The sequence below is a fragment of the Jaculus jaculus genome, chromosome 22 (genome assembly GCF_020740685.1).
Source record: "Jaculus jaculus isolate mJacJac1 chromosome 22, mJacJac1.mat.Y.cur, whole genome shotgun sequence".
NCBI classification, from domain to species: Eukaryota; Metazoa; Chordata; class Mammalia; order Rodentia; family Dipodidae; genus Jaculus; species Jaculus jaculus.
In genome coordinates this window covers 2065768-2081763 of record NC_059123.1, presented here as the reverse complement: position 1 = coordinate 2081763, position 15996 = coordinate 2065768, and the positions used below count along the sequence as shown (strand labels likewise).

Below are 15996 nucleotides of genomic sequence, written 5' to 3'. Positions count from 1 at the left end.
GCAATGTTGGCTTTTTAAATAATTTATTGACTGACCAGTTTGTTCTATTTCAAAATATGTAGATAAAACTTAAGCTTGAGTTTTCTGTCCGCTGTGAGAAAGCAGAATGTATAAGCCAGTCAGGTAAGAGGAGACGTTCCTCGTTAAATGACAGGGTCCTGTTCCTCAGTGGACAGAAACGTTAAGTATTTTGCCAAAATACTCAACTTTCTGCCAAAATGCTTCTTGCCTCAATCAAGGATAATAAGGACATGCCTCATCGTAAGAGCAGGACCTCCTCAAAGGGCCAAGCCCCTTGCTCGCTGCACGCTCACCTTCAGAGCGTCCTTGGGAGAGGGGTGATAAAAGATGTGAAATGGACCCTGGCAGCTTCCGTAACCCAAACCCGTCATAAATGTCCTCTGTCCCCTGCAGACACATTCCATAGCCATTATGAGCACCGGCAAGAGGAGCTGTGGTGTTCAGTAGAACCCTGGCCCGTTCGTCGCCGTGCGCGTCCCGACGGTGGTTATGCACGCTCACTCCGCGCGCCCATGTCCATTCTGCCGCTGCAGCCATTGCACGCGGGCGTACGTGTCGTGAGCACATGCTCTGTCGCCTCGGAGAAAAGTGTCTTTTGTATCTGGCACACACCCTGGGGTATAGCATCAAATTTGTTCTGAGTGAAACTCCCGACTATTCTGTGGGGTTTCTGGAAGGTTTTGAGTTCAAGGGAGGCAGATATGGTGGAAGACCCAGAGCAAAACCAACATTCCCCGTGCCCGCCTCCAAACCGTGTCTCCAGCCTCAACCTGCTGACCGCGCACTCCTGATTTCAGCTCGCCCTGCCTGAAAAGGAAGTGCTTTCTTGCCTCTGTTTATAACTCAAATAACATGCTTGCAAGTTTTGACTGTTTTGTGCTTTCAGAAAAAGTAGTATAAGACTGTAGCCTGATTACTTCTCTTTAAATGTTAATTTTGCTACAGACACCCAATTAATATTCTTTTGAAATACTTTATGCTAACAGCATTCCTGTATTGCTTTATTACAGAGCTGAGGTAATTCAGATAGCATTACATTAGTATGGAAATGGGTGAATTATACAGCGAAGCAGGAGACAGAACTCAAAGCAGATTCCGGCATATTTGGAAACCTGATCACTGGTCACATTTCAGATTACAGGTTCTTCAGCCAAAGAAATTGCCACAGTATATACTAGACATGCATGGAGAACTGTGGGCTAAAGGATACTTACTGTGGCACCGATTGCAATAGCAAAAGGTTAGAAGTAATTTGCATTTGTCATAGAACTTTTTTTTTTAAATTTTTTTTATTTATTTATTTGAGAGCAACAGACACAGAGAGAAAGACAGATAGAGGAAGAGAGAGAGAATGGGCGCGCCAGGGCTTCCAGCCTCTGCAAACGAACTCCAGACGCGTGCGCCCCCTTGTGCATCTGGCTAACGTGGGACCTGGGGAACCGAGCCTCGAACCGGGGTCCTTAGGCTTCACAGGCAAGCGCTTAACCGCTAAGCCATCTCTCCAGCCCTGTCATAGAACTTTTAAAACTGTTAAAATATCTGTCAACACTACACAATGGAAAGCTAGGCAACGGCTTACAGGGAGGCAGTCGGGCACTGGTCCCCTCATGCCACAGTAAGGCCAGTGACTTGGTGTGTGCACCCTGGAAGAAAGCAGTTTGGTGGCAACTGTCACCACCCTGTACGGATGTGATGCCACAGAGGGTTGCATATTGCAGTCTGCCCAAGATAAGCAAATAAACATCTCGTCTTCTGAAAGGTGTGCGCTCAGTTATAAACACACACATGTATAATCAAACGCAGAGCATGCGAGAGCTGCTGAATAAATGACGGCACGCAGCCCGAGCCCTTCAGAAAACAAACAGAGAAGCTTGCAGTCGCAGCAGCGGAGTGTGCGACCGAGTCTCCTACAGAAAACAGGTGTAAGATCGGCCCTAGTTGTGTTTTCCTTGCGGTGCCGGTTCAAACCCTGGGCTTGGTGCAGGTAGCAAAGTACTGCACCTCTGCAGTAGTTACTTGTCTTGGCGCGGTGACCACGTTCCTGGCAAAAGCAGCTCGAGGAAGGCAGGGTTCCGATGTGTCCCCAGCTCGAGGCCCAGCCCACGAGGACAGGAAGGCGCGGCGTGAGGCGGCGGGAAGCAGAGTGTGGTACACGTGGCCGCTTGTTTTCTCCTCTCGCTTCAGCACCGGTCTCACAGATAGGGTAGGACTTCCCAGATCAACTCATTTAATCCAGGAGCCCTCAGATAGGCCCAGACTTTTGTCTCTTGGGTGATTTTTAATTCTGCCAAGTTGGCAGTCTAGGGAAACCATCATAACCAACATTCCTAGCCCTTCACGGTTCAAATGACCACAAGGAGATGGGGGTCAGCGAGCCACAGGTGCCCACCCATTCTGCACATATGAGAATGGCTTTTCGGCAACCCACCTGTTCTAGTCTTTCTCCTATCTTGTAGGTCACTTAGGTGGGGCCTGCCGTGGCTTGTGGCATCCAGGGTGCATGTTGTTTCTGAGTATACCCCCTGGCCTGTTTGGGGCCGTGCCAACCTCAGCAATCGTCCGCATTGGCGTGGACAGTGCAGGCCTTGGCTGTTAATGGACCCACGTGACTAGGACCCTCTTATTCTTAATAGGCTCTTGTGGACAGATGGAATCTCTGTACCCAAAAATACAATGTGACAAAAGGAAGACAGAAGAGAAGGTGGTGAGGAGAGTCCCGCCTCGTACTAGAATTGACAGGCATCTTAGTTCAGTCCGGTCTGCCCACACAGTTTGCTAATCGCGTGTTGCTTTGCTTAACTTGGGATACGTTAGACTTCCTGTCTGCCAGCTTTTCAGCCATTGTGAATTTTGGTGAATTCTCTGAGTGTGGTTTAACAGAGAAGCTTTGCCTGGATTAGTCCCTTGGGTTTCAGGAAGAATATTAGTATAAACATGACAGGCTTCTGTTCTAAAATAGAATGCACTGCCTTTCCTTTGAATTCTCCTGTGACCTAGTGACACTGGGTGGTCACTATTTGCTTATCTCTGTGCCACTGGCAACTGTTTGGGGAATGAAAGAAACTTGCTTCATGTGTTCAGTGATCTTGATCATCCAGAAAGTTCTTATTTGCACGCCACTCAAATAACTGTCTTTACGAAGCCTCTTGTTTTGTTCACTGTCTTAATTTGCCAGTGGTATAGTCAAATAATCCAAATTTTAAAATATGATAATAGGGAGACTAGTTTGCATATACCTCAACATCAGATATTTCAGTTTCAGTGTCAGATGTTTTGTGAGGTCCACGTTTCCCAAAAGCTTTGCCTAGTTCAAGGGCTGAACTCCTCACTGGCCACTTCGTCCACTCACCCCAGACACACGCCACTGTGCTGCTGTCCTGAGCTGTGAGCTGCTTAGACTTGGAGGTAACTGTGATACTTACATGATCTCCACAGTTAAGGACGGGAGTTTAATATTTGTATTTTCTAAAATCAGTTCTCCGATAACTGCATACTAAAATCACTTATAGAACTTTAGTAATTATCATGGCATCTGTTACAGTCAGTTCCACATTGCTAGGATGAACACCCAGACCAGACACAGTTTATGGGAGGAAGGGATTCATTTCAAGCTTATAGATCCGAGGGAAGTTCCCTCCAACAGTGAAAGCAGTGGGCTCCCATTCATACATCTCAGCAGAGACACACCACCAAACAGCCAGCACCACAAGCAGGCACAGCCATTGTTTCAAACCTCGCTGCACTACTTCAGGCTGGAATTCAGAACCACCCCCAGTGACACACCCCCTATGGCAAGAGTCTGTCTGCTAGAGTCTGAAGCTACAAACTCCATTTCAATTAAATACATTCAAACTACCACATTCCATCCCTGGCCCCCAATAGACCAGTGACCATCCCCTAGTGTAAGTTGTATTTAGTCCAACTTTAAAGGTCTCCATAGTCTTTGTCAACACTAAGATTATTCTAGAGATGGCTTTTCAGTTGAGACAGTTGCCTGCAAAGCCTAAGGGACCATATGCAATTCACCTACACCCACATAAACCAAATGCACAATGTGGCACATGCATCTGGAGTTCATTTGCAGTGACTGGAGGCCCTGGTATGCCCATTCTGTCTCTTCATCTCTCTCTCTCTCTCTCTCTCTCTCTCTCTCTCTCTCTCTCTCTCTTTCTCTCTATTTATATTTCTATGTGTCTCTTTCTCTCTCTCAAATAAATAAGTATATTTTAAAAAATTATTTTGAAGTCACAAGTCTCAGGTGAGATTTATGATTGTCTCTTAACTGTGAGTCCTATATAATCAAACAAGCGATGCACCTCCAATGTACAATGGCACAGAGGGAGCATGTTCACTGCAAGACTGGACCCATGCAAAATCAGTAGCCATTACACAAACATCAGACACCTGAAGTTCAAGTCTAGCATTTGTAACCAGTGACAGTAGTCTCTGGATTTTCATCCTTCCTCCTTCCCCCCCCCCCCCACCCCCGACTCCAGCTGGGCCAAGTAGCTACATGAAACTTCCATCTTGAGCCAACAGTACTTCCTGGTAGACCTTGTATAGTGCTGGTCTCCACTGTGAATCCTAGTCCATCTTCAACTCCACACACTGGCCTTTCCTATCCTTTAAACAAGAATATACTAAGCCGAGGATGGTGTACTCCTTGAAACCCAGCACTCGGGAGGCAGAGGTAGGAGGACCGCTGTGAGTTCAAGGCCACCCTGAGACTAAATTCCAGGTCAGCCTATGACTACAGTGAAACCCTACCTCGAAGGAAAAAATCAAAAACCAGGAGCATCCTGTTTGCCTCACCTCATCTCAGCAAAGCCTCTCCCTGGGACTGTGTGCAGTTTATGCCCCACTTCCACACGTTTTTCACGCTTACAAAATCAACACCAGTTATTCAGGACACAGCCATACTGCTGCTAACCCACAGATTTTGGACCTTGAAGAGCAGGTTTCCTACTTTCAAAGGAGTTTGCATTTTTACCAGTCTTCCCCATTCCACCTCACACCTCCAGCATCCTTTCCATTGTTTCACTGTGTAGTTGGGCCCTCCTCCTTAATGATGTCAATGCACCTGACAACAGCAGTTTCAGTAACCCAAAACTAGTCATTCTTCCTGTGATTATAAATTTGCTGGAATTTTTCCAACCTGAGGTTGCACACCTCTCTATTCTGTGTCTCCCACCAAGCACAACAGCCCATACTTAAAATTCAACCTCGTTTAAATTCTCTGAGCATGGGTAGAAGAATGCAACCAGCCTTAATTCCAGTAGCCTAGTTGCAACAAAATTCTCTGCTGTCTCTCCTTCTCCCCTTGATCATTCACAAGCCAGCACAATTCCCTCTGCAAGTAGCATTTTCAAACTCTCACCAGAATAGTACATAAAACTGGGCTTACCGTTCTGTAGAGCTTCTGCCGTCACAAGTTCCACATCCATCCATATTCCTTCTTCAGCACCCAAGTTCCAAAAGACCCAAATCTGCACAGTGAGATTGAGTTCAGCAGCACACCCCACTTCTGGTACCAATTTTCTCTGTAGTCAGTCCTACATCACTGGACCTCCAAGCCAGACACAGTTCACGGAGGGAAGGGTTCTATTTTAAGCCTGTAGATCCAAGGGGGATAGTGCCACCAAAAGTTGGAAAATGTTGGCCCCCATTCATTAATCCAAGCAGAAAGATACCACCAGACAGCCAGCACCACAGGCAAGCACAGCCAGAGCTTAACCCTCTCTCCATACCTTTAGGCTGGAATTCAGATGTGCCCCTGTAGCAGGCATCTGCTGCTAGGGGATGAAGCTACCCATTCAATTTTAATAAGACACCCGTGTCTGTGCAGGACATATGTTCAAACTACCACAACACCTGAGGTGGCAGAACGGAAGTCATGTTGTCACTGTCCAGTCATTTAAAACACTATTTAGGAAGAGTGCTAGTGTGTATCATGGACACGTTCCTTGACTCTGAATAACATGTCTTTTCTCCTTCTCTGTAAAACAATCAGCTTGACCAAGTCGTCCGGCAGAGAAGCCTATCCAGCCTGGAGCTCTTCCTGTCCTGCGCTCAGAAGCAGCTCAGTGCCCTGATTGCCACGGAGCCCGGGGACATCGAATAAAGAGAGCGTGGCAAGCATCCTACCCTGGTATCGGGTCATTCACTGACGTCTAAACTATATGCTGTGAATTTAGAATGAATGATGCTTTTGGTTGGTTTTTCTTTTCTTTTTTCTTTCTTTTTTTTTTTTTGGTTTGTTTTTCTTTTCAAAACCTGGGTGCATTGGTTTCCAGTTTGGCTTGCCAAGATAATTCAAATAATATTGAGAACTATCAAAGATTCTAATTTATTTTCTACTATTTTATAATGAGTAGCAGCAGAGTGTAATATGACCATAAACCATGGGAAAGTGCCATATTCAAAGTCAGGTAGGTAAACGTCATAGCTTCTGGTGGCCCGTGAACACTACCCCGGTAACAGGAATGAATGTCTTGATGGCTCCATGGCAGTCCTGATAAGATTCTGGTGTCCCCACTCAACTGATTTGGTTTTAAGGATAGAGTAACATGGGTTTCATCTTCATTGCCCACTTATTTAATGTGGGCCTAAGATGCCAGTCTGATAATCATTATGCTGTAACTTCAGCTCTTCTGTGAAGTTGAACCTATGCCTCTTATTGGTTTCTACTGAAGGTAGACAATGCCAGCATAAGAACACTAAGGGCTCCGGTTGAGCTGATCCTCCGGCTAACCTCGGGAGTGGGATGCAAGCTGACTCCTGACTTCCCTTCAAACATACTACAAATTGCTTTACTTCTGAATTACTGTGTGCTAATCTAATCTCTAGGAAGACAGCTTAAGTCAGACATTGATAGGAATTCATATTCAAATACAGGATTTATGGGGTCTTTTCCCAGTGCTTTGATCTGAAATCATGAATCTTTTTAACATCAAAGCTGAAATGTCAATACAGTATATGTATGCAAATATTGTTTTATTTTGAGAAATGCGTCTACTTCCATGGCTTTGTACTTTTCTTGGATTTCTCAGTATAATAAAGTAAACTCTAAAGACTTGTTTGATTGATTTTTTTTTTAATTTCTCTTTAAAATTTCTTAATTCTTTTTAACTCTTTAGCTTCTCAACCATCTACACCCACATTCCCCTTAGGTAGTGACAATATGTACCCAGGATCTTATAACTGCTCAGTAGAACAAGCAAGCTACTGAGTGGTTGCCTAGTAAAACCAAGAAGGGAGTGGGTAAGTTTGGATTCAGAAACAAGCCAATAAAACTGTGGCCCGGTAGGAAAAGTCCCTTGGGTCTTTGTCCCCACAGTAAGCGGCAGCATGCTTGCAGGGACTTCTCGGGTTTGACAGGTGGGCGTGACACAGAGGGCCACTTACATCACGATGTAGCGACAACACGATGATCCTGCACGTCTGCCCCCCACCCCTCAGCCACCACAAAACGGTCTTCTCTTGCTCTATTTGGGGTCCGTCTTTGCTGTTTACATAAACTCACTGTGGTCTGGTGGAAACTCAGCACTTAATTCCTATCAGCCCAGGAGTATTGGCAGAACATCTGCCATGTCTGGTGATGCACTGTTTCAGATTACTACAGTGCTTTCTCCATAGAGATGTCCCTCAAGAAAACCGGGAAATACTTCTGGGCAGAGAACTCAGAACCTAGGTCAGCTCACACTCCACAGTAATGATTACGTTGGCTCTTTGTCCCCACAGTAAGTGGCAGGACACTTATACACATTTCTACATGATCTGACATCATTTTTCTCTGGCTTTCAGAAGGGCCTAGAGTATCTCAGTTGGTCTCTATGCTGGGAGACAGAGCTGGTCAAGCACTTGCTTGTAAAGACTGTCAGCCTCGGTTCAACCCTCTAGTACCCACAGGAAGGCAGATGTACAAAGTGGCACATGCTTCTGGAGTTCTTTTGCAATGACAAGAGGCTCTGGCGTGCCATCTTCCCCCCACCCCCTCTCTCCCCCTCTCTTCCTCTTTGCTCGCAAGTATATTATCTGAACCAGACTCCACTGTCTGAAAGTACCAGAGCAGTCACCGACCCCCTGAGCTATGAAAACACAGCACCTGTGTAGACGTTTGCTGTCGCGCAGTCAGGGGAGGGAGGCGTGGAACGTCAGCTGCACTCACTGGACTCACAGCAGGGCCCAGGCAGCCCACCTCAGAGGTTTACTGAGGAAGGTCTGAGGCTACAAGCACAGTGCCCTGTGGTTGGTGATTCTGCACAAAGAGAAGCTTCCATAGTTATCACATCTTTCAGTATTTATATTTGTCATAGTTATACTCAATTGAATTTAACATGTTACCTGTGTTTTAAGGAAAACTGGAAAAATACGCCTTGATGAATAAAATTGGAATGAAGAAAAAGATGTGTATAAACATGGAAGGCATTTACAAAGTCACAGGGAAGGAGGTCTGGGCCAGAGCTCTTAGCCTGTAGTGCTCTGTTGACATGCCTATAAACAGTTCCACTGACATCACAGGCAATGAGGAAAAATGGTAAGTGAGCATTCATAAGTAGGAATGTCCAACTTTTAAAGCCAGACAAGATTGAATCTGTATTTAACTTAAACATAAACATATTTTTTTCACACACTCAGCCCCCATTACAAAGGGTGGCTTGGTCATCCATCATTGGGATTTGTACACAGGCGAGAAAGCTGGCAAGATTTTCCTCATTCTGACCTGTTTGCTTTCTCCTCAATGCCTCCTTCTCAGCAATTTGATTCCCCCGCCATCTTCACAGAGCGAACTTTCCCCAAAGTGTGCTTATGTAATTAAGCGTCCTTTGTGGTCGTTGCTGTAACTAATCACTTGTGTTCTTGCATTTGATGCTTTTCTCCCTCCCGAAGCGAGGGGCTGTTTTTGTGTTACGTCAGGAAAGCATCTCACAGTGGCAACCTCTCAGTACATAGCTAATCTCCACTGACCTCTCACTTCACAAGTGGGTCAGCAAATAACGAATTAGCCCTCTACCTGCAGTAGTGCAGCCAACAGCATTGAGCTAAGAGATTCTGACTACTGGTTTTACAGGACTCAGCTCGAACTGCCGTATATCTTGCCCTACGGTAAACTGAGTAATTCTAAAACAGCAGCCAAACTGTCTGAATACTCTGCCGTGAATCTTGCATCTCCCGGTTTTGTCTGAATGATGGGATCACGTTGATAGCAATGTGTTTGGTTGCAAGTGCCTATAAACCCAGCACTTAGGCGGAGACCAGCCTGGGCCATGTAGTAAGAACTTGTCCTTAAAATAATAAAATGAATGGGTCCAGATCATAGAAAAAAAAAAAATGTGCTTTTCAAATTCATAAGATCTTCTAGGAACTGAAACAGGAAAGAAAACTTGGGAAGTGATATGAAATTATCTCACAGGGCGCTGAGGGTCGTGGATGCAACAGCCTCTTCCAGCAACCTGCCCACCTGACATTCGACTCAGAGGTCTTGGGGACAGGGAAGTTCAGGAGGTGGGGTGGCGCCTCTGTCACACACAGGAAGGTGTTCCAGGGCCCAGCGGTATCAGGTATAGATGAGGAGAAAGAGGAGAGGTCAGGTCAGACTGAAGGAACCCCAACGTGGGGACCCCACACTTTGCCCGGATATGGCGACACCCCAAATCACTCACGAGAAGCAGTCTTGATGCAAACTGCAAGAGGATTTTATTCCAGGCGCGCTGGGGCCCACAGTCGTACACCGCGCAGGGGTAGAGGACTGCAGAGCCCCGAATGCAGGAACGGGACAGTTTTTATAGGGTTTCTAACAAAGCCTGTGCATTAGACCAATCAGTTTTTTAACATCAGGAGCCCGTGGGGTGCGAGCCAGTCAGTTTGTGCCACTCCATAGTTTCTAAGCCAATTAGTTTAATGTGTTCAAGCCCCTCGTGGACCAATCAGTCTCCTATGACCTTGGTGGTCAGCATTTGCACAGGTCCTTGGGTGGGGGTAGCAGAGTCTGGTATCAGTCTCCTATGACCTTGGTGGTCTGAGGCAGGCTGCTACGGCTTAAGGTGTGGGCTACTAAGGCTTACGGTGTGGGCTATTAAGGCTTATGGTGCAGGCTATTAAGGCTTATGGTGCAAGCTATTTACAGAAACCAAATAAGTGGTTCACTTCATTACTCATTTCCCATCCTTGAGGGCTATCTCATGCCCTTTTTACCTAGTTTTATATTAGGAGCGGGCTCTGATATAATGAGAAGAGGGATTCTTTACTTGCTTCCAACAGAGAGTAAAGCCTGGAGTTTGAGGTATGCAGGGGCCCGCTTAAGCTCCCTTTGGAGCGTGATAGTATTTCTGGGTTTCTGAATTCTTGGGCCTTTCAAGACCAGCGTCTGTGCAAGCCCTGGGGACAAGAGGCACCAGACAGCTGGTAGTCTCTTCCTAAGTCCCTCTTTAACTCATAATGTGGTGCAAATTGCCTTTGTTTGGGAAATAGAAATCAAGAAACAAACAGAAGGTAGGAAAATTTGAGTCAGCACTGGCAAACATTCAGTTCTTGAGGTCTAGGAATGACTTAAAAAGCGGCGGGGTTGGGGGGGGAATGATACCACGAAACGTGAAACCACCAACTTCAACACAAGTCAGGTCCGAAAGCAGATGATAGATGATGCCTCATGGGAAGGGGGGCCTGCAGTGAACGTGGGCGCTTTACCCCTTTTGCTGAGGTACTTGTCTGAAAATGTGAAATGTTAGCCACCTCTGGTCACTGAGAACTGCCCTGCGACTTACAAAGCATCGTTTTTGTGACAGTTTTGCTTTGTGCATGTTTTCTATGACTACCAGAAATATACGCATCTAACTTTTAAAATGTTACATGTTTAAAACTGAGTTAGTAAATCTGTGTTATTAGTTCATATTTAAAATTCATTATATGTTGTAACTTTTTTTAGACAAACTCCTGTGGTTTTTACTGGCAGTCATTTAGAGAGCTAAAACCAAACATCTTGATAATCTTATCATTTCAGTGACAGAAAATGAAATAAATGCGCCTGAACGTTTAGAAAACGGGTTGGCTGTGGCATCTAGATCAATGGTCACAGTCACTGACATTTTCAGATCGCTTCACTTTTTTGACGTGTGTGTTGTAGTGTGTGGGTGGTGGGGAGTATGGACGTAAAGTGCACACGTGTGTGCAGATACACATACCTGGTGCGCATGTGTGTGGCGTCCAGAGGACAGTGTCAGCCACCATCCTCTGTCATCCTCCCCGATTTCTGCAAGATGACTTCTGTCTCTCAACCCAGAGTGGCTGCGTTCAGTGAGGCCTGCAGGGCAAGGTGGCTCTCCTCAGTCCCAAAGCATCCACTCAGCTGCCTACTTAATGTTTCCATCTACACGTGCCGAGCAGTGTATCAAAATATAGACTTTTTATCCACACTGTACCCCAGCTATGATCGGCATTTGACTGCTCCCGGCTCAGGCAACACCAGCCACCACAGAGCACCAAAGAAAGAGGGAATGGGGTTTCATCCATGTCGAGCTGTGGAACAGAGAAGGATCAAGAGACCTCAAGTTGTTTCTCAAGTGGTGACCCGAGCTGTAGGTTTAAAGAATTGGAGAGAGGAAGGAAGTATGCAGAGTAAAGGCGTGCTGAAAGGACAAGGAGTGTGCAGAGGGAAGTGTCCTGGATGAGGCGAGGCGACGGGACAGGAGGTGTGCAGAGGGAAGTGTCCTGGACGAGGCGAGGCGACGGGACAGGAGGTGTGCAGAGGGAAGTGTCCTGGACGAGGCGAGGCGACGGGACAGGAGGTGTGCAGAGGGAAATGTCCTTGACGAGGCGAGGCGACGGGACAGGAAGTGTGCAGAGGGAAGTGTCCTGGACAAGGCGAGGTGACGGGACAGGAAGTGTGCAAAGGGAAGTGTCCTGGACGAGGCGAGGTGACGGGACAGGAAGTGTGCAGAGGGAAGTGTCCTGGACGAGGCGAGGCGACGGGACAGGAGGTGTGCAGAGGGAAGTGTCCTTGACGAGGCGAGGCGACGGGACAGGAGGTGTGCAGAGGGAAATGTCCTTGACGAGGCGAGGCGACGGGACAGGAAGTGTGCAGAGGGAAGTGTCCTGGACAAGGCGAGGTGACGGGACAGGAAGTGTGCAAAGGGAAGTGTCCTGGACGAGGCGAGGTGACGGGACAGGAAGTGTGCAGAGGGAAGTGTCCTGGACGAGGCGAGGTGACGGGACAGGAAGTGTGCAGAGGGAAGTGTCCTGGACGAGGCGAGGCGACGGGACAGGAGGTGTGCAGAGGGAAGTGTCCTGGACGAGGCGTGGTCCCCCTCATTGATTCAGCTCCAGTCCTGCAATCTGGTTCGATAAACTTCTAATCTGCTACAGCTCTCTTCTCCAGATGGGTCCAATGTGCCCCTGTGGGGAGCATCTCCCACATAGATAATTGTTCCCATCTTGGGAGCCGTCCATCCAGAGAGGCTTTGCTCTTCCTGGAATCCTAGGTAGCCACAGGTTTGGGACAAGTATTGACTCCTGTGCCTTCAGGCCTGGTGGGGGAGGTCAGCTGAGGGAGGCTCTGCTCGGGTGGCAGCAGAACCTGTCCACGCGGGGCAGACCCAGCGGGCGGGTCTCAGACTCCAGGGCCCTGCTGCTTTAGTCCCTGCGGCCCGGTGAGGAGCCTGTAGCTCTCAGGTGCCTGTGCGTGCGTCCCAGGTCTACTCTGTTGCCTTTTCTGATATCTCTCCTCAGCGTACGGCAAAGTCATCCCTTTGCCCCACTTCCGACTCCTCAGTGTATCCCAAACCCACGCGGCCACGCCTCTCAGCCCCTTCCCTCGGGGAAGGCTGGGAGACCCCTAAGCGGGCGCAGCCTCCACCCTCGCGCCCTGAGCGCCCGCTGCAGCCGGCCTGTCGGAACTCTTGACGGGACGCGGACGGCTCTCGTCTGTGGGGAAGTGCACGTGATCATCTTGACCTCCTCAGACAGACCGGGGAGGAAAGAAAGGGCCACCTCATTACCTCCAGTCTCCTGGCTGCCATTCCCTTTGCCTGCCGTCGCCCTCCTCCCCTTCGCTACTCTGGCTCAGCTGAAATAAGTGGCAGATGATGCGTGTCAGGCCCCCCGGCTCCCGCTTCCACGAGCCAGCCATGGCCAGACTGGGTGTATGACGCAGGTAAGTTTCACAGGCCCTCCATGTAGCCATTGCTTCCTGTCACATCAGTTATGTAACTCGACGCGAGGAGGGAGAATGGAAGCGTGCGATGCCTTTTAGCCTTTGCATTTTGTGCAAAAAAATGCTTTTGTGTATGTCCTCTCTTAAAGAGTAAAGACTTGCTTCTTAATGTACCCAGTGGTAAAGTTTGGAATCGGGTACTGTTACCATCAACCAGTGTTGATCAGGGCTTCCTGACAGACCTTCCAGACCTAACAAGCCTTCCGTCCTCCAGTACGGTGACTCCGAGCTACCTTGCCTATTGAAAGTTTGGAATGATCTAAGACTAGTATGCCTAATGACACTAAATCTTTCTGTTTGATTGCTTAATTAAGTGTTTAGGCTTGGGCTGCAGAGATGGCATAGCAGTTAAAGCGCTTACTTGTGAAGCCTAAGGAGCCAGGTTTGATTCCCCAGTACCCACGTAAGCCACATGCCGAAGGTGGCACCTGTGTCTGGAGTTTGTTTGCCGTGGCTAGAGGCTCTAGTGTGCCAATATCCTCTCTCTCTCTCTGATAAATATTTTTTTAACTATATATTTACGCTGGGTGTGGTGGCGCACGCCTTTAATCCCAGCACTTGGGAGGCAGATGTAGGAGGATCGCCGAGAGTTCGAGGCCACCCTGAGACTAAAAAGTGAATTACAAGTCAGCGTGGGCTAGAGTGAGACCCTACCTCAAAAAAAAAAAAAAATATATATATATATATATATATATATATATATATACATATTATATATATATATATACATATTTTATATATATATATATACACACACACACATATAGTTATATATACTTAATTTGACTAGTGGTAAACATAGTGGGGAGTTTAAATCTAGAACTGTCCTTGGCTGGGAAGACTCAATGACCAGGTATCTCCCGTAATTTTCACAATGATCAAATTTTGTTTACCTCCAACTATCTTTGTGCTGTGGTTGCTTGCTTATTTTAGTTTTTTTTAAGACAGAGTCTCGCTATGTAGCCCTTGTTGACCTCGAGATTGCTGTGTAGACCAAGCCAGCCTCCCACTTGTCACAGTTTTCTTGTCCTGCTCCCCCAAGTGTGAGTTTACAGGTATGCACTTAGGACCAGATCCACCCTCAAAAGATTGGTGTGGGGGATTAAACCATCTCACACCTGTTTAACCAGGTTCTAGGAGTTCAACATAGGTCCTCATGATTGCAAGGTGGGTCATTTACCTACTAAGCTCTCCTCCCAGCCCTAAAATGTCATTTTATTTAAAAAAAAAAAATCAATTCATTTGTTTTATTTTGTGAGAGAGAGAGAGACAGAGAGAGTTTGGCATGCCAGGGCCTCCAGCCTCTGCTATCGAGCTGGAGATGCATGTGCGCCACCACACGCATGTGTGCATGTGCGGCCGTGACTGCTTGTGTCTCCCTGTGCCTCTGGCTTATGTGGGAATTGCAGAGTCAAGCATGGTCCTTGGGCTTTGCAGGCAACCTCCTTAACTGCTAAACCATCACTCCAGTCCCATTTGTTTTGACCGAGAGTCTGTAAGTCGTGTGTTGTAGTTATGATAAAGGGTGTCCCCTGTAAGCTCACGTGTTCAAACACTTGGTTCCTAGCTAATGGCACTGCTTGGGAAGGTTAGGAGGTGAGGCCATAGTGGAGGAAGTGGGTCAGGTGGGTGGTGCGCTAGGTTTTATAGCCTGGCCGCACTTCCTGTTCGTGCTCTGCTTCCTGACTGTGGACGCAGGCCAGCTGTGCGCTCGCTCCTGCTGCCTTCCCACCAGGAAGCGTCCCCTCAGAACCGGTCGCTGCCTTGAACTCTTTTCCTCCCTAAGATTCCAGTCAGGTATTTGCTCACAGCAATGGAAAAGTCGCTAAAGCAAGTTACATCTCACTTGAAAAGAATTTATGATCTGTCATCCTCCAGCCAGATAGATGTCAAGTTAATTTTTAAATAAGAAGCCTAGAATGCTGTTGAATATCTTCAGAGAAATGAAAATGCTTCATTGTGTGACCGCCATGTATGAACGCACACACACACATACATACAAACATGCACACACATACAAACATACACACACATAGACACACATGCACATACACACATACATACACATATGCATACACACATACTCACATATACACTCATACACATACCCACACATACATGCACATACATACACATGCACACACATACACATACACACATTCATACATATTCACACACACACACGTTGAGCACTAGCTGCTGTCTGACCTCTCAGTGTCACCTGAAGTGATTGTGTCGTGCGCTCCGGGCTGGCTCACACCCTTCCCGCCCCACACTGTGGCCTGAGCTGATCGCAGGTGCGTTTTGCTTGATCTCTTCCTGCCCCTCCCTTCCTCTTTCCCTGGTCTGCCGAATTCCTGTCTGCTGTGTGGAGCGGTGACAAAAGCTAATCTGAAGTAGACCACAGCCAAACGAAGTCAGACTGAGGACTTGGCTCCCCATCAAACCTAAGCCGAGGGAGGGTGGAAAGCGCTGCCTTGTGAATAGCAAGCCACCCAGGGTGTCAGCCCTGAAAACATGTAAATCGCACTGGGTCCCACATGCTTGATTGCTCCGTTTTGTCAGGCTGCTCTTGCCAAGTCCTTTAACTGAGTGTGATTTGCAGTGTTATTTTACTGAACATTTCTTGACAATTTGAGTACTGTTCTGAATGGAGTATGAAATCCTCCTCTGGCTCAGTAGATCACAGAGTTCCACATTCCTCCACACATTACATCCTGAGGCCGGAGGGGATGGCCGTGTGGCTCACCCAGCACACCATGACATCC

At 47.4% G+C, this 15996-nt stretch overlaps 1 protein-coding gene across 2 annotated transcripts in view; it reads left to right on the top strand.

Annotated features, from left to right (window-relative positions):
- Ccdc91 (coiled-coil domain containing 91) overlaps nt 1–6240 on the top strand; it is a 179268-nt gene extending 173028 nt beyond the window's left edge. Inside the window, exon 11 of one of the 2 annotated variants that reach the window (XM_045139555.1) lies at nt 6032–6240. In XM_045139555.1, coding sequence (XP_044995490.1) covers nt 6032–6142 — 111 coding nt within the window. In that variant the 3' untranslated portion in view covers nt 6143–6240. The remainder of the gene's footprint in view (nt 1–6031) is intronic. The other variant, XM_045139554.1, reaches the window with a different exon arrangement.
- The last annotated feature ends 9756 nt before the right edge of the window (nt 6241–15996 follow it).